At 48.9% G+C, this 23,241-nt stretch overlaps 1 protein-coding gene across 5 annotated transcripts in view; it reads left to right on the forward strand.

Annotated features, from left to right (window-relative positions):
* Positions 1–23,241, forward strand: part of LARGE1 (LARGE xylosyl- and glucuronyltransferase 1) — a 492,234-nt gene that overhangs the window by 438,977 nt on the left and 30,016 nt on the right. For all 5 annotated transcript variants that reach the window (XM_081059772.1, XM_081059773.1, XM_081059774.1 and 2 more), the window contains 2 exons: positions 4,379–4,534; positions 19,570–19,733. In XM_081059772.1, the coding sequence (XP_080915898.1) occupies positions 4,379–4,534; positions 19,570–19,733 (320 nt within the window). The remainder of the gene's footprint in view (positions 1–4,378; positions 4,535–19,569; positions 19,734–23,241) is intronic.

Consider the following 23,241-nt stretch of genomic DNA (forward strand, 5'->3'; position numbering starts at 1 on the left):
CTATGCTAGCGTGCCTCAGCAAGTGGAGTAAGTTATGATAGGTTTTCACATTGAGCTTCGGAGACTCACGGGTGCTTACCAGCTCCTCGTAAAAATCTATTTTGGACACATTCTCCAGTGTCACTCCATCGCATGTGTGAAAGCTTGTCAGTAAATGTCATCTACTCCACCAGCTTGCTGTCCCCAAGCCGGCAATGATGGGTGATTCTGTCCCTCAGGGGACCAGGAAATGACATTTCTCAGTAGTCAGACAAGCACTGATCAAAATTACCAGCACTAGTGACCCTGAGTCCGATTTTCAGAGGCAGGCACGTGGTTTTAGTGGAAGGAGCAGTGGCCCCGAGAGATGCAAGCTAGGCACGACTGCTCCCTCTGCTGTGTCACTCCGGGCAAGTCCCTTTCTCTCTCTGGGCCTTGGTTTTTTTATTTTTGAAGTAGCCCGTCCTCCCTTTCACATCTCTTTAAACGCACGTATCATATTTGCAATTTAACATGGACAGTTATTTAGTGTCTTCCTCTTGCTCTCAGTTGTAAGTTCCAGAAAGAGAGCATGAGCTCTAGTGTTCACCTCTGCATTCACAGCCCCTCCCAGTGCCTGGCAATAGTCAGTGCTCACTTTAATATTTGTTGAATGAAGGAATGAATGATGTAGTAGAAAGATAAAGATTTGGGAGCAAGGAAGACGTGATTTTGTATTAGGATTGGCCACTTACTAAGTTGGCCTGGACTAGTCTGAGATTCAAGATTATTATTTGTAAAATGGGGATAATAATAGAACAAGCCTTACCAGGTTGTTTAAGGATTGAATGTGAACACACATTCGCACGCGTGCGCACACGGTCTAATATGTAGCATATAACGGGTATTAGATAAACAATAGTTATTATTTACTTCTCTGAAGACTAGCACAGGCGAATGGAGCATTCTGTGTTCTGATGATTAAAACCTAAGGTAAAAAAGGTAACTAAATATCCATTAATAGACTTTGAGTGGGCTGACCTATCATTGGGAAGCCCAGTTGTAAAGAGTTTTCTAAAACCCCCTTGGCCTGTCAATGACCCCACCGTCTTCTTCTCCTCCCTTCCTTTAACCTGTGCTGCTTTTTCTATAACCCCAGTAATTTGCCTGTAGGTGATACCCAAACCCCGCTCCCCAGGCAAACACAGAGCAGAAGGAGATATGAATGGGATAAGAGACGACCTGGGGTGGGTGAGGACACCAGAGCCCTAGTCCCAGCTCCAACCTGGGCCAAACTCGTCATGTGACCTTGGGCAAGCCGCCTCTCGTCTATACGTGTCACTTTTCTCCTCTTCTGTCAAGTGCTCCATCCATTAACACAGTACTCAACTGCGGTTAGGAACCTGGGGTTCGGGTTTAGAGCTGACTTGGTGTCTCTGCTCTGCAACTTACCACCTGTGAGATACGGGCAAGTCAAGTACCATTTCTGGAAACTGGACAATGGGATTCAGTTGGCCTTATGTGACGAAGTGAGTGACACAGTGTCTCCCAGGTGCCTGGCAGATTGGTGCACAATAAGCTGAGATTGGTGGTACATTGGCCAGCCCTTATTTTCCCTTAGATCAAGTTTCCCCCTGTTGAGGAAGCGCACGTTTCCTGGCTCATGTGCCCATCCATCAGCCTTCCTGCTGCCTCAGCACTTGGCAAGCACCAAACTGTTTGGCAGCAAAGACGTGATCCCCACCGTATGTGAGTGACACCAGCTCATGTGCAATTATTGTAATGCAGGCCCAGGACCTCCTCATGTCCGGGTTAGGTGTATTCTCAGGGGAGAGGCTTCCCTCTCCTTCCCTCCACCCTTCAGAAGGCACAGGAAGAGACCCACGAATGTGGTGCTCATCCTTCCTTTAAATGGAAGTGCCACCAAGTGGCCTCCTTCCAAAGAGGACTGCCAGGTCTTTTCTGCTCTCTTCTGAAGGCTAAACGCCCACTTCCTTACTCACTGCCACAGCAGACTTCACGCTGGCAGCCAGGAAAGGAGCACTGACACTAGTAGTGCAGGCTGGTGGCCCCATCTTTCAGGGAAGAGAGCCCACATATGTGGGGCCACCCTGACACGCAGGTATTGTGCTAGGCATTTGCTTAACTCTCTGAACTATTTTGTGAAGTCAGGGTGACTCATCCCCACCTTGCACATGAGCCAACTGAGGCCCCAGAAACAAGTTGCCCAAGGACACACACAGCTAGTAAAGAGCATAGCTGGGATTTGAACCTCAGCGGGTCTGACAGCCTTGGTTCTTTTCTGCAGCTACACCATTGCTGGGTGTGGAAGGGCAGGAATGCGGTTTGGGCCAAACAGGTTTCCTGCTATTCCTTGAGAGAGGTACTTGGTCTTGCAAAGCAGCACATACCCAGCCAGCTTCAAGAGCTGTCGCTGCCATACAGCCATGGGCCCCTGAGGGAGCCAGACCTCTCAGATCACAGGCCTTGGGGCCTGCCGCAGGCTCTCACAGACAGACTGTGCCGAAGGAGGGAGCCAGGAAGCAACTGAGCCCTGTATGCCCAGCTCCTTTCCTCAGTCTCACCACCATGGGAGGAGAAAGCCAGGATGAGAGGGAAAGGTGAGAGTTATTTTGTTTCCTCTGTGATGTGACAGAGCAGGAAAAGAAAAGGAAAGTTTTTAAAACCTGCTCTCTCCTGTTCTCCGTGGTGTAGAGGAAGGAACATGGGTTTGAGAATCCTTGATTCCCATTTACGTTTGAAATGCCAGCTCCAATGTTGATGGACCAGCTTGGTGGTCCTGGGCAAGGGGCATCTCCCCAGTTTATTCTTTCAAATTGCATTCCTGGTGAGGGTCATTGTGAGCATTACAAGAAGGCAATGAATGTATAGCCGATGGAGGGTGTGTTCGATAGATGAGCTCCCGGCCGAGGGTGAGCCGTGCCTGCTGGAAATGCCAGCTGGCGCCTAGCTGGCATCCCTGGTTCCACTTTCGGCCAACCACTCGCCTCTTCTCAATATAATCAGAGTAACTTTCCTAAAACCCAGAGTTAGTAAGTTCCCCATCCTTAGACATCTCTCTTGATGCAGTCTGAGTTTTGAATGTGTCCCCGCGTTCAAAGGGTGTCCCCCTGCTTACCTCTGCAGCCACATCCCTCACCCATGCTGCTGTGCTCCAGCGGCAACTCATGACTTCTGTCCCAAATGAGCCACACTCTTTCATGGCTCCTCCCCCTGCCTGGCTCATCTCCCCACCATCCCCTCTGCCTCAGGCCCTGTCCCCGCAGAAGGCTCCCACTCACCCTGCCGGCCCCAACACAGGCCTCTCCTGCGATGCTTCTCTGAGCATTCCAGATCTACTCTTTCTTCTTGATCCTCCCTCCATTGTTACGTCCAGACACGTCTCCCCAGCAGACCATGAACGGGCCGAGGGCCGGCACTGCCAACAGGGCCCTCTGGTCATGTCCCAACACGGTATACTGCAGACACTTAATAGTCAGAGTCAGCATTTATTGAGCACCCACCCTATGCCAGACATGACCCACATGCTTTACAGGTATTAACTAGTCGATTTTCACAGCAGCTCCATGAGACAGTGTCTCCTCCCGTCTTGGCTGGAGGTAGAAACCACACCAATTATTGGAATAGAGCATTTAATCTTTAAAAATGTTCACTTGGTCCCTAAAAAAGCAAAACCAGAACATTGCAGGAAACAGCTACCACACCTGGAGCAGCAGGAACAGAGGGAAGCAGTGGCAGTTATTATAACTTGGGGCTGGAACGGAGACCTGGGCTGAGGTCGCAGGCAACCCCAGAGGCAGTAGCCCTGGGCAGGGATGGGAGGATGATGAAGTTGGAAAAACTGCAAAAACGGATGTTAGCTGCTGCTAAAGGAAGGCCGTGCCAGCTCCGGCGTGAAGAAAGGAGGTGGGGTGGTGCTCACAGAAACAGAAAGCAACAGGAAGGAGCAAGTTCCTTCTTCCTCCTCCAGACTCTCAGTCTCCCTCGCATGGCTCCTGTTGGCAGCGCCTCACGGAGCAGCTGACAAAGCAGAAATAGGGTTTGCAGAGTCCCACCTTCGGCATCACAAAGCAGGTTTGGAGCTGAGATACAAAAACTTCTCCACTGGCACCGGGAGGAGCTGTTACTATTCCCATTGCACGGATGGGGAAACTGAGGCACAGAGCAGTTAAGGAACTAGCCCAAGGTGAAATGACCTAGAGAAGAGCCAGGGTATGAACCCAGGCAGCCTGGCCTCAGCACCCTTGCTCTCTACCACTCTACCGTAAATGTTGAATGAATGAATAAATGAATGAATGAATGGGCAAGCCCACAAATAATGCTTAGACCAGTGCCCAGCGGTGGCTCCCTGCAAGCACGAGGTCCGCCCCGCCTGACAGCCTCCTTATCACCCTGCCAGGTCATTCACTGGAACTCCCCCAAGAAGCTGCGGGTGAAGAACAAGCACGTGGAGTTTTTCCGCAACCTCTACCTGACCTTCCTGGAGTATGACGGGAACCTCCTGCGGCGGGAACTGTTTGGCTGCCCCAGTGAAGCTGATGTCAACAGTGAAAACGTAAGTGGCTCAGGGGGCTCGACGGCGCAGGGGCGGTTTCTCTGCCGGTCTGCCAAGGACTCCCAGGTGCCAGGCTCCACGCCAGGCTCAGGGCGTGCCTGGGAAGAACCAGACCCCACCCCTGCCCTGGGAGTCCACCGTCTGGCGAGGGAGATGGGCAGCTGGCTTCCGTGCTCATTGCTGTGGATGCAGAGGGGGGACACTTGGCCTAGACTAGGGGGCGTCAGAAGGGGTTTTCCAAGCAGAGGAATCAAAATGAGCAAAAACATCAGTGAAACGACGATAAAGGGGCTCTGCATAGCCAGGAAACTCTGGGGTCTTTGTGGACATGGCACCCCCACAGGAGACCCAGGATTCAGTGTGGTTCGTGCGTGGGGGGATACCAGAGATTTTTCACAAGTAGCAGGCTCCTGTAGTGGTTAGCATGAGTGAAGAGTGTTAGGTGGCAGTCACACGCATAGGCAACATCGGTACTTTCCTGTTTCTTTACTGTTTCTCATTTTTGCATATGCTATACTTCATTTGATGTTCAGAGACACCCTCTGTTTTCCCTCAGTTAGAGCTGAAGAAATTTAGGCTCAGAGAGGTTAAGGAGGTTTCTCTCAGTCACACAGCAAGCAAGGAGCAAAGCTGAGACTGATGTGAAGTTCTGAGGAGAAGCACATCGTGCAGAAAAAGCAGGGCATGTGGGGTCAGGCTGACCTGGGTTTGGCTTTAATCCCTTCCAGTTACCGCTGTGTGACCTCAGGCAAGTTACTCAACCTCTCTGTGCTTCATTTTCCTCAACTGTCACATGAGGATGAAACACTGTTACAGCGAGGCTTTAAAACTAAGTGAGAAATTGCATGTAAAACACCTAGCTCCGTGTCTGCCGTATGTTAGATACTTGATAAATATTTGTCCCCTACCCTCTCCTTGACCCTTAGTAATGAGACACAGAAGAAACTGATGTATTCACTCAGTCAGCGACATTTACTGAGGATCGTCTTATGCTGAGCACCGACCATTCATCAGTTAGAAAGGACAATGGTCCCTGCTGTTATGGTGCTTGTATTTTAGCAGGAAGACAAAATTAATACCCACACAAACTATTAGGAAAAGTTATCAGCCAGTGGCAAGTGCTCCACACGGCATATCAGTGAGCCCCTGGGCAACTCCATTGGTTTGGGGGGTCAGGGAGGGCTTCTCTGAAGAGGTGCCATTTAATCTGAGACCTGACTGTAAGAAAGAGTCAGCTTTGGAAGGACAAAGAATCTGGGAAATACACATCGAGTCCACAATGAGATAATCGCCTCACATCTGTTGGGAGGGCTATTATCAAAAAACAAAAGATAACAAGAGTTGGCAAAGGATGTGGGGAAATTGGAACCTCATACACTGTCAGTAGAATGTAAAATGGTGCAGCCGCGGAAGAGACTATGAAGGTTCTTCAAAAAGTAAAAATAGAACTGCCCTATTATTCAGTAAGTCCACTTCTGGGGATATAGCCAAAGGAAACGAAAACAGGATCTCAAAGCGATATCCATACCCCCATGTTCACTGCTGCATTCTTCACAATAGCCAAGACATGGAACTATCTTAAGTGTCCACTGACAGATGAATAGATAAGATACATGTGGTATCTACACAATAGACGATTATTGAGCCTTAACAAAGAAGGAAATCTAACCATTTGTGACAACATGGATGGACCTGGAAGACATCATGCGAAGTGAAACAAGTCATTCACAGAGGGACACATACTGTGTGATTCCTCATACGTGAGGCATCTAAAATAGGGAAACACAGAGAAGTAGACGACAGAATGCTGGTGACCAGGGGCTGGGGAGAGGGGTATAGAGAGCTGTTGTTCGATGGGCGTAAAATTACATATACAAGGTGAGTAAATGCTTATAGTTAACAGTATTGTGCACTTAAAATTTTTTTTCCAAGGGTAGATTTCATGTTAAGTGTTACCATACATACACACACACACACACACACACACACACATACACACACACGAGAAGACAAAGAGACACTTTTGCAGGGGATGGGTATGTGTATTACCTTGATTGAGATGATGCTAATAAGAATATGTACATATGTCCAAGCTCACCATGCACATTAGCTACGTGCAGTTTATTGAATATCAGTGATACAATTCAATAAAGCTGAGGAGAAAAAGGAGAAGCGCAAAGGAGGTACTTCCTAGTGGAGCACATAGCTGGGGCAAAGGCCCTGGGACAGGGCAGGTTGGATGTGAGGAACTGAAGGATGATTGCCTGTGGGCCCGGGGGCTGGTGGGGAAGAGGACAGTGGGAGAAGCTGAGCGGCAGGTCGGCAGGAATCAGATTGGGAGGGTGTTGTGAGCTGGGTTAGAGAGTCAGAATTTTGTTTTATTACTATTATTGCTCCTGTTAATAGTCTTGTCTTGGACGTCATGAGAAACCTGTTAGGCTCCCAGTGGCAGGGGAGGGTCTGGAGGTATGCACTCACCTTGACCTTTATCAGGATGACTGGTCACAAGGCCACCTCTGCTCTCTGTCCTTGAGCACCCAGCCTTTAGCCCCCCAAGTCACAGCGGAGTCGCCTCTACCTCCAGCCTTTTTCTCTGCATCAGCCCGGATGCCTTTCTCAGTGTCTGCCCTCTTATACCACTGGCAAGAGAGGAAAGAAAACCATTAGGCACTTGCACTGTCAGATGCTGGAAGCATTTAGAGGTTGCCACAAACACTGTGTTCTTTCGGGTTTTCCTTCAGTTCTCTTTACTCAAGTTAGTATTTCTCATTATCATCAACGTTTGAGGGTTCCAAATGCTACATAAAGACTGTCCTTCTGCCTCTTTCTTCCTTTCGTCCATGGAAGAGGCTCATAAAAAGCCTTGCAGGATGAAGCCATCACTTAGTCATCATATGAAGGGGTTCCCCCATGGGCTGTCAGTGTCTTCCAACGTGGGACTTCCTTTATGAATGACTCACCGGCTTTTTCTACCACCAGCTTTCCCTGGTGGGTCGGGGAGGGGGGAGAAGTCCCTCGTGGTCCTTCTCGGAATTTGTGGACTGCGTCTGTTTGCTCAGTAAGCATGCGTGTGTGCCGGCCATCTGCCAGGCACCGTAACGGGCACTGGGGTTGAAATTAGAGGCGGACCCCTGTCCCTACATGTGAGCTGCTTGCCATGTAACAAGTGTTAGAGATGCCAAGAGGACAGTGTGTCCCGTTTCAGGGAGGCCCATGAACGAGAGGGCGGCCTTCTGTGAGTGCTCACCATGGCTGTCTTCCCCCCAAACATCCTTGCCCTTGATACTGCAGGAGCCATTCCCACTGCCTCTTCCGTTCCTTCTCCATCCCAGGCGCTCTCCCTCTCACCACGGCCCTTGGTGCTTACTTCCCCACCAGCGGCCCCACCCTGCCCCTATGTGTCTAAACGTCTCAGATGTGACATCTGCCGAAACTTTCCCTGACCCTCCTCAGCCTCAAGGAACCCTTTGTCACTCCATGACGTGCCCTGTTTTCTTTTCATCAGAGTATATACACTGTCCACATTTTTTTTAGTTCATGCAGTTGTTTCCTAGGTTTTTTTCCCCCAAATATAAGACCATTTGGTTAGAGACTTTGCCTATATTGTTCACCTCTGGGGTCCCCTCCCCCAGGATAGAAGCAAGCACATAATAACCACTTAATAAATAGTTATTGAATGAATTGAATAACTAAGAGGGAAGAGGGAAGTTTCCGGTAAAGGCAAAGCGGACGAGGCAGTAGAGCCCGCAGAGAGAACATGCTGGCAGTGTGGGTACTAGTGCATGGGCCCATTGGGAGAGGGGTGAAGCGTGATGCTGACCACAAGGGCCGTGGCCGTGCTCCGGAATTTAGGCTCCACCAAAGGGCTTTAATCTTGGTCAGACTTACCTTTGAGAAAAATCACTCTGTAGAGAATAGAATGAAAGGGACAAGACTGGAGGCAGGGAGACCACTTAGAGACTGTTACCACATCCCAGGCAATAAGACGACAATGGACCTGTGACCTAAGGGCAGCAGCAGTGGGGACGGAAAGAAGAGATGGATTCTTTTGTGGGCGCTAAGAACAGGGGAGCAGATGCCATTGACACTCATGAATAAGACAGCAGGTCCCCGTGCCCTGCTCTAGCCAAGTTCCTCTGGCTGCACAGGCCGTCAGGGACAAGGGCAGGGACAGGGCGAGGAGAGGCACTGCAACATCACACCCCCGGGACCACGTCTCTGTCGGGAGTGTCACCTCCTGGTCCTTTGCAGCATGTCAAGCGTTATCTGCGAGGACAACCAGAGAGAAAGGGCAGGATCTTGGATGCCCCGGCTCTGTGGGAAGAAGTCATTAGCGCTGTGACAAGTGCACAGATGGTGGTAGTCTCGAAGAAATGAAGTCAGGAACCTCTTCATTGTACTGCAGATCCCAGATGGGAAAAGGCTCCAATGGCACAAAGTCTCAAGACTCGTTCAGCCGCTTGACATACAGTGATTCAAACCATCGCAGGTGCAGGGCTAGTGATCCAGAGGGAGGGTTGCTGATCCAAGCCTGGCTCTCACAAAGCTTGTCTAGTGAGGGATGCAGACAATCCAGGGGTGTGTGATCAGTGCTCAGATGGAGGTGGTGCTCTGAGAGTACACGAGAAGGACATTGCACACACTGGGAACGCGAAGGTGTATCAGGGAAGACTTCCTGGAGGAGGTGAGATTTAGAGGACAGCTGAGGAGGAGGGAGGGGTATGGAAAGTGTGCTGAGTGGGAGGGAGGGAGCAGCACAAGCAGTGGAGACTGGAGATAAACTCAAGCATGGCCCATTCAGATTCAAATGAAGACAAGGTGAGAACAGAAAGAGCTGGAAAGTTCTTTTTTTGCATTATTATAATTTCTTCACTGTGTGCTTTCTGGTCATCCCAGAACACGCATTTCAGAGTCACATGACCTCAGGGACATCATAGGAATGCTCTGAGCCTCTGATAAATGGGGACAGTGATGTCTTTGTCATAGCGTTTCATGGCTAAGTTATGTTAAATCACCGAGAAAGAGGGACTGGACACCGGGAACAGTGTGTTCGCTCGGATGCGTTTTGGGGTTTGTTTTGTTCTTGTTTTTCCCCCCACATGCCACAGTGCCCTCCCATCTGATAACAGTCTGTTATACCACAAATGGATTTCGGGTTTTATTAGCCTTTCTTCTAAGAAAGGCCTGGCAGAGAGAGGAACCTAGAGAGTCATTAGAACTCTGTCTCTGAGGCTGTGAGGGCTGTCACATTTGCTCTAGGTCAAATCATCCCAAAAGGTTCTCCTCCAATTAGGAGACTGCAGGTAGGAAGGAAGGACACCTGGTGGGACTTGCTGCCAAAAGAAGAAATAAAATCAGGAAGTCAGAGGATTCATCCCTTCAGTGAGGAGCCAAGATGTGATGAGCAGGCCCCCATTTTAGAGTCTGATTTGGAGGAAATCAGGCTCCAACTGTATTGTAGAGTGACGGTAGCTGATGGGACATGTTGCGTCCAGGCATGTCTCCCTGGAACCAATAAGTTAATTTGTGTAACGCAATAAAGCATCCAATAGGCTTTAGTTATTATTATTTTATTGACATGGTCATGGAGGCTAGAATTCTATACCTTAGCATTTCTCTCCCTTTTCCTCAGCAACCCAGCCCCTGTAGCATATCCAAGAAACCCGGGGACTCCACAGAACACAGTTGGATAATCACAGATATTCTTCACCCCCTACCACCATCCCTAACAGGCTTGTATCTGACTTCTGCTGGAATCCTCCCAGAGACAGGGAGCTCACCACCTCCAACAGCTTACTCCACTGCTAGAAAGAACCAGAGCGAAGCCATTCTTCCCCAACGTTGAGTTGAAATCTTCCCTGCTGTAAGGAATCCATTAATTTGAGTCTTGTCCCTGGAGCAAACTAAGGCCGCCCTCTGTTGTCTGTGACAGCCTGGCAGATAGTGTAGCATGTCTCCATTCAGTGTGTTATTCATAAACATGCAACTCTCCCTAAGCACTGTATTTATAGAGTGATGCTTCATCATTAAGGAGAACTTCCTCCACCTAGGGGAATTTTCCAGATAGAGGAAACTCACTTTTTTAAGTGCAAAACCATTAAAACATACATGTTTTAACCAATTGGGGTGGGAATCTTGCTAAAGTACATGCCCTTCCTTCAGTCACCAAAGTATGCTAAAAATTTACAATTTTCAATGACTACAATCGCATAGAGCAAGCTGAGAAGGCAGGAATTGGCCAGAGGAGGGAAGAGGCTGTTTATCCTGGCAGGAAATGGCCTTGGACTATTTGCTGCTTATTCTGCAGGTTCCTTTCTAACTGCTGTCACGTTCAGTTCATCAGCTTCAGAACAACCCTTTCTGCGCTCACCTCCCCATTCATCCATCCCCTGGCAGCCAAAAAAAAAAAAAAAGAAAGAAAAGAAGAAAAAAAAAAGAAAAAACAATGGTAAAGGAATTATCCACTCCCGTGTTAGAAGTTAAATTAGGAAAAATGGCAAACATCCAAAAAGTGTAAAAAACGGCTGGGGGGAGGGGGAAGACTGGACACCAAATAGTTTTTGCTTTTATATGGAATTATACATCAGTAGACAGCGTCTTCAGACTTAGAGCTCCCCTATGCCATGACCGCAGCAGACGTCACTAATTGATGGCCCCACTCTTTCCACCTAACGCTCCATCCCTACCCCAGTATCCTCGCCGAGACAGTACCCCAGGAACCAGTACCAGTCTCCCAGCGATGACAGTGGACATGCTGTAGCCTGTTGCGCAGCCGTGTCCTAGGCACGAGTCACTCTGTTCTCTCCCGCACTGGGGCAGCTCTCCGTGCTGTTCCAAGGCCTGTCTCTGCTTCTTCTAGCCTTTGACAATTGGAAATTTCCTGCAGAGAAAGAGAAAGGGAAATACAACTCCAGTCTTCACCGACAGAGATGGGAAGTGAGCATTCGCATCACACTTCACAGATAAGGAAACCCAAGCTCAGAGGAGATGAGTTACTCGCCCAAAGTCACACAACGCTTAGGTGGTGGGGCCACCATTTGAAACTGGGTCTACCTAACTCGGCAGTGACAAACCAAGGCCATATGGAAAATGAGCATCATCGTAACAACAAGTCATTCAGCAGTTCTCCAAGTTGTTTTTACGTGTATAATCAATCGTTCTTGCTCGTTCACAAACCCTGCCAGGTAGGTATTATCAGCTCCATTTTATAGAGCAGGAAATGGAGGCTCAGAGAATTGAAGTCATGGAATGGGTTGGTGGCAGCACTGGAACTGGTATTGAGCTTGACCCACAGCTGAGCAGTATTCCTCTCCCACCTAAAATTGCAATACCTGCCCCCTACCCTACCTACCCCGGCACACCTAGGGCTCCTTCCTTTAGTTTTCTCCATAGCACTTATCACCAATTGATATATTTTTGACTTACTTATTTTGTCCATCATGTCTCCCCCCACTAGAATGAAAGCTCTGTGACTACATGGATTTTTGTCTGTTTTATTTATCCATAGATCTTTATGCCCAGCACCTGATATGTGCTCAGCAAATTTCGGTGAACAAATGAACTCTTTCAAGAGCTTTTCTTGAAGCATTTGTGGTGTGCTAGAAAGTTTCTTGTACTTGAAATCAGAAAGCCTGGCTCCAGGACTAGACCTCTGACACTGGGCATAACTTTCACCTTCCACAGCCTCACAGTTTTGTCACCTACCGAATGGTCATAGACAAACCTAGGCTAGGCTGAGGGTAGAAGGGGTTAAGGCATGCCAAGTGCTGCCAGCCATAGGTGCTCTTGTTACCAGAGTTGGCCAGAAAGCTTGTCCTGGCCGCCTTCCCTTCCAGCTGCGCTGAGATCCCTGCCTCACCCCCGAGAGGAGGGCTTCCAAGCTCGGCTCCCTCCTGCTGCAAGGCTGGTGAGCTGCCTGAGGGGCCCCGTCCCCTGACACCGAGCTCACTAAGAAGAAAAGACAACAGCATCACCATGACTCAATTAGAAGTTAAAAATAAGACACATATAAACAGATTCTATAAACACTTTACAGCATCACTGCACGGCAGTGCCAGGGAACAGATGGCTCTGTGGAAACAGCTGTATGCCAGAGAAACCCCAGAGGAAGACCAGAATGTATTATTGCTCTCACGTGTGAGCCGCATGTCACCAGCTCTTTAATCACACGGTGCGCAGCAGAGCCCAGAGCCCTAAGACGGGCTGCTGCCCAAGGCCGGTCTCTAGTGACCTTCCACCGGCATGCTGCATTCCGGAGCCTGAAGGATCAAAGTGTTTGCTGGGTGGCCCCGGGAGGGGATGAAAAGAGGAGCCAGCGTCAAGGTCCTCAGTAGATACGTCTGCACTGCAGGCGCCATTGTGACCCGTGTGCTGTGTTCCTGCCCAGCTCCAACTTGCACACATCCCTCTTTCACGCCCCTCGGCTCCAAACGCACCAGGTGCTCTGCCTCTGTGTCTTTACTTCTCCTCTTGGCTGGATCTTCCTCCACTAACTGGTTCCTCGTGCCGTACGTGAGGGGGCAGCTCTGGAGCAAAACTACCTCATGTAAAAATCTGAGGTATCCTAACTATGGGATTTCAGACCATTTACTTAAACTCTCTGTGCCTCAGTTTTCCCATCTATGAAATGGGAATCCTATATAATTAGTACTACCTCATGGGCTCAGTGAGGACTAAATAAGGTAAGATAGGTCAGGAGCTTAGTTCAGTGTGGGTCATAGCACATGCCCTCCGAAATTAAGTTTTGTTTGTATTGTGAATACACAGTATTATAATTATAAATTTGCTTCTTTGTTTCCCCCACGCAGACTGTATGAACAATTTAAGTACGGAAACTGGGGTTCCTTCCCCATCCTTAGCACAGGGCTTAGCATAAAATAAGGGCCTTTTATTAATAATTGTGTGTGAGGTACAAATTAATACTGATACCCGGGAGAGAAAGAAGGCCTTTTTCTTCTTTATTTCCTCAGAGCTCAGGTCGGAACTGGGCAGAGCTGCACCTTTGCTGAACAAACCTAAACCCATGCCTCTCCTATCCCACGAAAGAATAGGTGGCCCATGGTTGTGTTTCTTTTGTTGAAAAAATAAATGGTTTGGATTCCTGAAACTTCACTGATTAATATACACAGCAGGCAACCAATGAGTTTGTAATCCTTCCCTACCTGTGTGTTTTGTTTTTTTGTTGTTGTTTTTTTAAATTTTTTGGTGGGGGGCAATATTGGGGAACAGTGTGTTTCTCCAGGGCCCATCAGCTCCAAGTCATTGTCCTTCAATCTAGTTGTGGAGGGCGCAGCTCAGCTCCGAGTCCAGTTGCCGTTTTTATCTTTAGTTGCAGGGCGCACAGCCCACCATCCCATGCGGGGAATTGAACCAGCAACCTTGTTGTTGAGAGTTCACGCTGTAACCAACTGAGCCATCCGGCCACCCCTCCGGAAGCTCAGTGGCAGCTCTTTGTCTTCAGTCTAGTTGTGGAGGGCGCAGCTCACTGGCCCATGTGGGAATCGAACCTGCAACCCTGTTGTTCAGAGCTCGCGCTCTAACCCCATCCCACCGCCCTCTACCTGTGTGGTTTAATAAAACATAACCACAGGAGAGAGCCCTGAAGTAAGTTTCAGGAGATGTGAGTTAGAATCCCTGCTTCTCTGAGCCAATCTCTGGTGCCTAGTCTCTTTATCCATTAGCTGAGGGCAACAGGCAGCCCTGTGTGTTTCATACAGATCCAGAGATAACAGATGAGGTCATCGCTGTCAAAGTAAGTTGAACATACAAAGCACTATTCTCTAGTGTTATTTTACCCACCAGATAGTTCTACCCATTGTTTCAAGGCATCAGAAGGAGAAGTTTCACAAGGAGAAATGGGTGGCTTCAAACAGACGCCTTACTTGATCCACTGTGCTCTGTCTCCATCACTTACTCTATAGTTCAAGTGGGTGTGTTATTTAAGGTAACATGAGCAATTACAAGACGGGCCCAGCCTGCTAGCCACATATGAGTTACATACAGTCCAAGGGTGTTCCTGATTGGCAGGTGGCTTTTCTCCAGCGTCCCAGACTCCTTCCATCTTGTGGCTCTGCCCTCCATGGAGCTTTGGTCTCCTGTCCTGGATGTTCTTCCTCTGGCTGACAGAGTGAGGATGGTGCCTGAGACAGCCTTAAATACGGCTCCTGTGGCAGCCAGAATCTGCCCACATTCTACTGAGCAGAGCTCGGCCACACAGTTACCCTAAATTGCAGGAACGTTGGAAACACAGCCTGGCTGTGCCCCCAGGAAGAGAGGGGAACGTGAATATTGGTGACACAGAAGGTCTCTGCCACTGAGACAAATGCATGCATTCAGTCCTCTACAGTCACAAAACCATCTAGTGTTAGAACTAGTCAGAGCGCCGGAGATTAACTTCACTACGGACAAGACCTCGGAGGACGTACGCCTGGAGGAAATATCTCAGCTGCTCGGTTCGCTCATCTTCTGACCTTGAACAAGGAGCTACACCTTCCAGGGGACAAATGCCTTCATCTGTAAAACAGGGCTGATAGTCATCCCTCACCCATAGCATCAGTGTGAGTATTAAAGGAGAGCGTGCCTGCAAAGCTGTCACAGCACATTACCTGGCCTTTTTCTTTCTCACCTGATGATCCTCGAGAGCTGTGTTATGAAGCCTAAGAGCCTTGTCTGGCTCTGGAGTGGCAGAAATGACTCGCTCAAGGTCACATAGAACGTGAGTGTCAGAGGGACCAGTCTCAGTTTCCAGTTATCCCCATGATCTCTCTCTCTGATTTCTCCTGACTTTGAACAGAAGTCCGTGAGGCCAGAGCCCAGGGACACACCCCCAACCCCTCTGAATCCTCAGCCATCATCTCGGGCAGCTGTGAGGTCCATTTCGGCCGCTGTCCTTAAGGATGGGAAGAAATAAATGCAAACTGCTTCAAGGATCATTTTTCCCTGGAGTCCAAATCTCCCTTTGCCTCAGCTGGTTGCCCAAAGAAGCAATTTAGCAAATGTATTTTATCTCAGGAGAAATCAGTCTTTTGTTTCTGTGACTTGCTTGTCAGGAGCTCCGAGCTTCCCCCCGTGGCAGGAGTGTGGAGTGTGGTAACATTCAGGTCCTGTTCACGAAAGCCCCACTCTGGCTCTATGTCTACCTGGAGAAATTACCAGTAACCTGGGTGAAAAGGAGGCAGTTTTTAAGCTGTTCCGAGTCTTCCGCTTGAGATAACATCAGTCATGCAGTCGGCAATAAGCAGTCCTAGATTAGAATTTGAAAAGGTACATGTTGTAATCATGACGACATTGCTTAGGTCTGTGTAGCACTCTACAGTTTACAAATACAGTTTACGTTTCCATGCATTTGCTCTTTTGAGAAAATTATAGGGAATTGGTTAAATACAGAAAAGTAGACAGAAGCCAATAAAATTCATCTGCAAATCCACCACGTGGAGGAAGCTTTGTTAACATTGCAATGTGTTCCCTTTGGTCTATTCTCCGTGTGTGTGTTTTTTTTTTTGTTTCTCTTTTTGCTGTATTGGGATCATACTGCATACACATTTTTATGGCCTGCTTTGTTCGGGGAGCATTGTATATCTTCCACCAGCTCATTGGATCCTCACATCCATCCCCCGGGAGAGAAGTCATTGTGTTGTAAAAAGCTCCCTGGTTTGAGGTCTGAAGACTGGATTCTTCATCCAGACTGTGTCTCTCTAGCCGTGTAACTAGCAGATTTCTGAAACGTTCTGAGCCTCAGTTTCCTCCTTTGTAAAACAGAAATGTGTGCTAAAGGATTGAATTAGTAAAGCAGTGCCCCTGAAAACATTTGGCGCTGCACCTGGCACATGGTAGGTACTTCTTCCATAGTAACTAAGCGAAGATGCAGTCCACCATGTTGACAATAAATGTATTAAAGCTCAAGGAAGGTATCTGGTGAGTCCAGAGTCCCACAATTCTGACATCAAATGTCTGACATCTTACCTGATGTGCTTTCCACAATATCCACTGTGGTTGGTAGACAACAATGTTCCTTAGACCCTACCTCTTAAGCACTGGGATGGCCACAGGGGACATTGGGATGTGGCTGTCACTGAACCTCATTATTGGTACCATGAAGTTCAAAGATACAAGGATGCTATTTATCCCAGGATTTCGGGTAGACCCTCCCCGCTAGGGCGGGCCATACTTGAGTAGTTCCGGGAGCACTTTCACTGGTCACTGTTCCCTTTCTTAACACGCGGTGGCTACGAGTACATCTATTACAGGTTTATTGAGCCCACTTGATGCTCTAGACGTTCTAGGTTTGGAGGAGGCGTAGATGAATGGGGTACAGCGCCTGCCTTTAGGAGCCCACTATATGGGTCCTTTTCAGGAAATGGCTGTGGGGGCCGTTTACCTCGGAATATCATTTTCCCCCAACTCAAGGATACGTGCCTGTGTACGTACAGAGGGCAAGAGAAACCCCATACACACATGCATTCCTCCTGTTCTGGTTACTCTTTTTCTTTCTCACCTGATGGCAGACTTCTCCTTTGAAGCCTTGTCAGGGAAAGACCCTTTTCTCCACGCACGTGTGCCTGGCCACACACATGCACACATCCTCACACATTCCCACGCCTCTTTCCATTGGACTGGAAGCCGTGCACTGCTGTCAACACATTAAAAACACAACACAAAACAACTGCACCCCCCCCAAAAAACACCCTGCTTTCGCAAAGAACTTTGCAGATGTTTATTGTCTAAAGGAGAATAATTGCGTGTGTTCTTTTGCAGTGCGGGTGAGAAAGGGAGGGAGGATATCCACTGGTCAGGTATCCTGCTAGGATGCGTTATGGTTTCCAGGCATATTTGGGCTCCTGAAGGAGAAAGAATGGGGACTGTCCCTGACACTCATGAAACAGGGATTTACTGGGCCCAGCCAGCCCCTGCCCTCCCTGCCCTCCAGACCCTTGCCACCATCTCTTTCAGGTGATGTTTGAGGACAGAGAGCACCGACCTAGGTGTCTTCAGGGGCCCAGGTGTCTCCCTTTGCTACTTGTAATAACAACCATGTTAATAGGGAGTCTGTTGAGTCTTTACCTCACTCCAAACACTGAGCTCTTTATGTGCAGGGTCTCTTGGAATCTTCCTACAGTCCCCTAGGGTAGTGACTGTCATTATCCCCATGTGACAGTGGAGGAAATTGAAGCTCAGAAGGGTGAAATCACTAGTGTGCTCACCCAAGATTGTACTGCCCCGTAACCTCGGCCACTGTGCTGCGGTGACTGAATGAGCGTCTCCTGGAGAGACAGCTGGTGGTGGAGGGACACAGACCCCGGCTTGACCTCCCTGAGTGACCTCGAGATCTTGAAACGCCTTGCTCAACTGTCAGATGAAGCTGCACGTGCTTCCCGGGAGGCTCTAAGGAAAGGGACTCGTGTGTGCCCAGCACCTTGCTCGGAGCCTGGCAGGTGCTTGTTTGCTGTCCAAAACCCGGTCCGTCATTACAGACTCTTGAACGGCAAATAGTGGACCCAATGATGGCTTAAGAATGATCACCGTCTGTGCGTGACAGTAAGCATCCAGAAGGAAAATGAGAAGGCCAGGCTTTCACCTCACAGTGGTTCCAGTCTCCTGTGTGCCGCAGATATTGCTCATGCGTGTAACGCAGGAATACTGAGCTCCTGTCATATGCTCGGCACGGTGCTCGGGGCCGTGGGGAGGAGTCACAACCTCGCCGGGAAAGTTGTCCTTAGAGAATTCCAGGTCAAGCTGACAAGTGCTTTCGTGGACTTACGAGTTGAGTGCTCTTGGAGCAGAGAGGAAGTGGGCCCGCTTTAGCTGGCAGGGCCAGGAAAGGTCCCACAGAGGAGGTGCCATCTAAGCTGAACCTTGAATGGTAGAATAAATAAAAGGTAACCAGGTGGAGAAGACTGGGTGAGGTGAGGGAGGGCATGGCAGAGGGAAGACCGTGTGCGAAGTCATGGAGGTGTGCAGGCAAAGGCAGGTTTGGGGGACATAGAGAACGTCACTGGTGTAAGTATGGGGGGCGATGAGTTAGAGAAACAGGAGGGTCCACGAGGATCTGGGTTTAATCCTGCAGAGCAGAACGGGTCACTTGGCTCATAGGATCTTAGGTGGAATGAGAATTCCAATTTCCTGGCCTTACAGGGCTGGCATCGTGGCAATCTCCAGATAGGCAAGGACGTGGAAGTGGACTTGGAAAGCTAGAGTATCTGATTACATCCCTTTTAACACTTAAAAGTTTTTAGATAGCTGAGAATGTCTCATAGGTCACTGGATCTCAGTGATTCTCCAAGTGGCATTTGGGAATATGTGGATGCCCTTGGAGTTGGACCCAGCCATCTGAAGAATGCTAGTGGGCTGGGGCTACCCGTCCCCTCATGCGGGGGACAGGCTCTCATAATGAAGAAGCACCTCACACAAAATGCCAATGATACCCTATCGGTTAGTTATGTGTTGCTCCCAGTGCGTAAAACCTCAGTAGTGTATGGGCATTGTTTATTGAGGCAGCTCTGTGTGTCTTGGCTGGGCTCTAGCCCATGTCTTGGGCCCCCTTGGCTTGACTCCATCCCATGTCTGGGCCTGTTGAGGACACTGTGGCCTGCTCCAGGTGTCATCCCCCAGGTGCCTAACCCAGGCGTGTTGTCCTGGCAGTGGTGGAGGTAGGGCAAACGTGTACTGCCCCTGAGGTCCAGCCCAGATTCAAGCATTAGGGAAGTAGGCTCTGCCTCTTCAGTAAGGCACTGGAAATAATGCACTTCTTCAGTAAGTAAGGCACTAGAAGTCACATGACAAAGGGGAGGGGTGAAGAACTGGAGCGATGGATGTAGTCCTCTGCCATCACTCACACCTGGAAAAGTAATACCAGAGCTGTCCATCATTAGCGCTTTCTGGAAATTAAATAGCAGAGGAAACTGAAAACAGCAAACCTGCCCTTCTGTGTTTGACCATCAACAACATCCAATGGTGACAATCTCGGGGGGACAAGCTCCTGGGCCCCTCAGGCTTTCCTTCTCGTTGCCAAGCCCCTCTCTTTTCCCCCTACCTTTCAGCTCCAGAAGCAGCTCTCGGAGCTGGATGAGGACGATCTATGTTACGAGTTTCGGCGAGAGCGTTTCACCGTCCACCGGACCCACCTGTACTTCTTACACTATGAGTATGAGTCCGCCTCTGACAATACGGATGTCACCCTCGTCGCTCAGCTCTCCATGGACAGGTATGGCAGACGGGCCCCAGCCTCCACACTGTCCCCTCACTGCGGCTCGTCCCCTGGTTGAATGGAGAAGGGAGAGATGGCCTTGTGGGTGAGGTGATTGAAGGCTGACATGGTGGGGCTGGTGTCTCACCCCCGCCCCAGCACTGAAAACCAAGGACTTGAGTCTTTCCGTGGTGGTGGTGGTTTTGCATGGAAGGAAGGATTGATTCTAAGAAATGGAGCTGTACTGAGATTAGCTCAAAGAAAAGGAGGTGCATTATGGGGGTACACATAGACTGCAACCACAGTCACCACTGGGAAATAGTTCCTGTTTTGTTTCCTTCTACATGTACTGATGCAACAAACGTCCCTCAAGCTTTTATCAGGCGATACTGACGTGATCCCTGCTCTTACGTGGCTCCCAGGCTAATGCACTGGTTCTCAGCCCTGCATAGGGAGCTTTGAAATTCACGTCCAGGCTCCATGGCAGCCCCGTGAAGTAGGAATCTTGGTGGGGGGGAGGCCTGGAATTGTTTTGAGTTTGCAGGGATCAGCCAGGGCTGAGAGTGGGGGGCTAGTGTATGAACAACAGTAAACAGTTAAGTGAAATGATTTTAATTGTGGTAAGTGCTTTGAACAAACCAGGACACACAATAACAGTGTCAAGTGAGGGACCTGGAGAGTGAGAAAAGGAGTCAGGCATGCACGTTGCTGAGAGAGCATTTTCCAGGCAAATGAAATAGCAGGTGCAAAAGCCCGGTGGTGGGAAGGGGCTTGTCCATTCAAACCCCTGCTGGGAGACCAGAGCGGCTGCAGCACCTCAGGGGATCAAGAGGAAAGTGCTTGAGATTAAGGTGATAAGACATTAGAAACTCATAATAGTTGGACGCTGTTGTAAACATCGAAAGAAGTTATTGAAGAAATTTATGTTTCGATGTTCCCAGGTCCTGGCCACACTCTAGGGAGGGGATTACACAGTGTGTGTACCCCAGGGGGCAGGAGTCTTGGGGAGCAGCTTAGAGTTCTGCCTGCTACAGACAGGTCACAGGTTCTCACAATAGAGAGATGCTGTGAGAGCCCACAGGAGGGGAGCCCCCACCCTGTGGGGGGTGGAGAAAAGACAACCCAGAAGGTGTCCGAGGGAAGGTGTCATCAGCGTTGAATTGTCAGTCTAAGTAGACTGACGTTAGGAGCCACATGGAGAGAGAAGGAGGGCTCGCCAAGGCGGAGCGTGCAGCATATTCATGGGACCGAGAGGACACTGGGCCCGCTGGGGAGCACATGGGGTTCAGTGTGGCTCAGCTTAGGGTGCAGGAGCGAGGAAGAGGAGAACAAATGAATGTAGCCAGGTAGGTAGGGGCTGGATTCCAGAGGGCCTTGGGGAAACCATGGCAGGCGACCCGCCCTTCTGGCTCAAACCTGTCAGGTTCCTAGTCAGTCTCTACAAGGGACTGACTTAGACCAGTGTCCCAGAGTCACCCCTATTCTTGGTGTCCCTTTGGCTTCTCACCCAGCATTCAGTTTGGGTGCCCACACTCTTCCCCCACCAAGCAACACAGTCGTAAGTCACCTGGCCAGAGCAGTTCTCTCGTTCTCCTTCTCCTCTATGGCTTTTTAAATGGCAATAAAATCTAATCCTTCATATTCATGCTGAGTGATGGTCTAGATTGGTCTTCTATTACCCAGGCAGCAGCATAAATACACCTCAGGCCCCTCAGAAGAGGTACCTGAAGCTCAGGTACTATAATCTGCCCAGGTGAGTGAGTTCCAGATAATCCCAGGTTCCCATCTCTCAGGGCATCCCTGGCTCTCCTTGGTCCCATTCATGCCTCCTGTTAATGCATTTTATCAGCAAAATATTCTGAATCAAAATTAGCAGGCAGTGACTACCGACACGCTCAGGAGAAAATGAAAGAAACGAAGAATTCCAACATACTTTCTAATCAGAATAAAAAGTGGCCTGACAGTGAGCCCCTGGAGTCAGACATTGTGGGGTCTTGGTGGCTCTGCCACTTTTTGAGTACAACCCTTGGACAAGTCACTTAACCTTCTAAGCTTTGGTTTCCTCATCTGAATTTTGAGGAGGATAATTATAGTAGTGTAATGACGAGCGGGGAAAAGAAGGAGGAGGGACACAGGCTAGAAGGGGGCTAATGCATTTGTTTAGCAATATCTAATCAATTTATTTAGTAATATGTAATAGCAAAAGATAAAGGCAATTAATAGAATATGTTAACGTCAGAAAGTAAAGGTGGTTAAGAATAAACTATATACATCGATAACAATGTCAAGTCAAAGGAGTATACATACATACAGGTTTAAGAGATCCCAACACATATTTACTATTGATCGAAAGTCACTTGGCTAAATACACAAATAACATCAGTAAGGAGTATCTAAAAGCAGTAATAAGCTTTATAGGATAGTAACTATTACAGTAGATGCCAAAAGCTCACCAAGCCAGGGGACAAGAATACTGGAAAAGTCGTAAATCAAAACCTTGCCACATCTGTAGCTGAGAGAACCTCAGGCGTCTCCCACACCGCTGTTTGTTAGCTCCCCAGAAGCTGCTGCTGCTGTTATTGTTGGAAGTCAAGGCGTCTTATGAGGCTGTAAGCTGCAAGCTGCATATAAGTTTTCAAGGTGTTAACAAGTTTTCGAGAAGGTTAACCGTGGGGAACAACACAGGAGAGGCCGGGAACCAGCCAGACCTCACTGGGTTCGCGGCTGGAAGTCAGGACATCCCCTGGTGTGATAAGCTGCATGTTGCTGGAAGTCTTCAAAAATGGTAGAATGATGAGAAATCACCAATGACATATGACCAAACGACGAAATAATAATTACACTGCCAACTGAGGTCTGACTTATATATTCTCTCAGACGTACCTTAGAGCCAAGTTTCTTGCTCCTGCCAACCCCTCTGGGAATCGCCAGTTCCGGGAGGGTCTGGCAGTCAATGATAAAGAAAGAAAATATATTACTTATCCGGCTGAAGGGCTAGTTCATCCGGACAAGAACATCCCTAAATGTTCTTGCTTGGGACCATCAGCCCAAGGTCTTCCAAAGCCTGGCAACGTGCCTGTCACGTTGTCCTGATATAACTTGGCTACTTCTTCACTTCATCTGTTGATGTGGGCGAAACAGACAGAACAAAGAGGGAATTCTCTCAGCCTCTGATCTAGAATTTCTGTAACCCTAAGTTAACCATCACCTCACAACACAGACAGAACAACAAACATCATCTCATATCTCCCCTGCTCAAGAGGATGAGACCAAAGGGGGAATTTACTCAACCCCTGATCACTGCACAAACAGAAAAAGCAGAAAAGCGACTTCGTCTTATGTCTCCCCTGCTTGGGAGCATGAGGCGCAGACAGCAAACATCATCTCCCCTGTTCGGGAAAGTGAGACCAAAGGAGGGACAGAAAAGCAACCTCATCCCATATCTCCCCTGCTCGGGACAATGAGACCAAAGGGGGAATTTACTAAACCCCTGATCACAGCACAGAAATCATCTCACGTGGAGGAA

Source organism: Rhinolophus hipposideros (assembly GCF_964194185.1).
Source record: "Rhinolophus hipposideros genome assembly, chromosome: 9".
NCBI classification, from domain to species: domain Eukaryota; kingdom Metazoa; phylum Chordata; class Mammalia; order Chiroptera; family Rhinolophidae; genus Rhinolophus; species Rhinolophus hipposideros.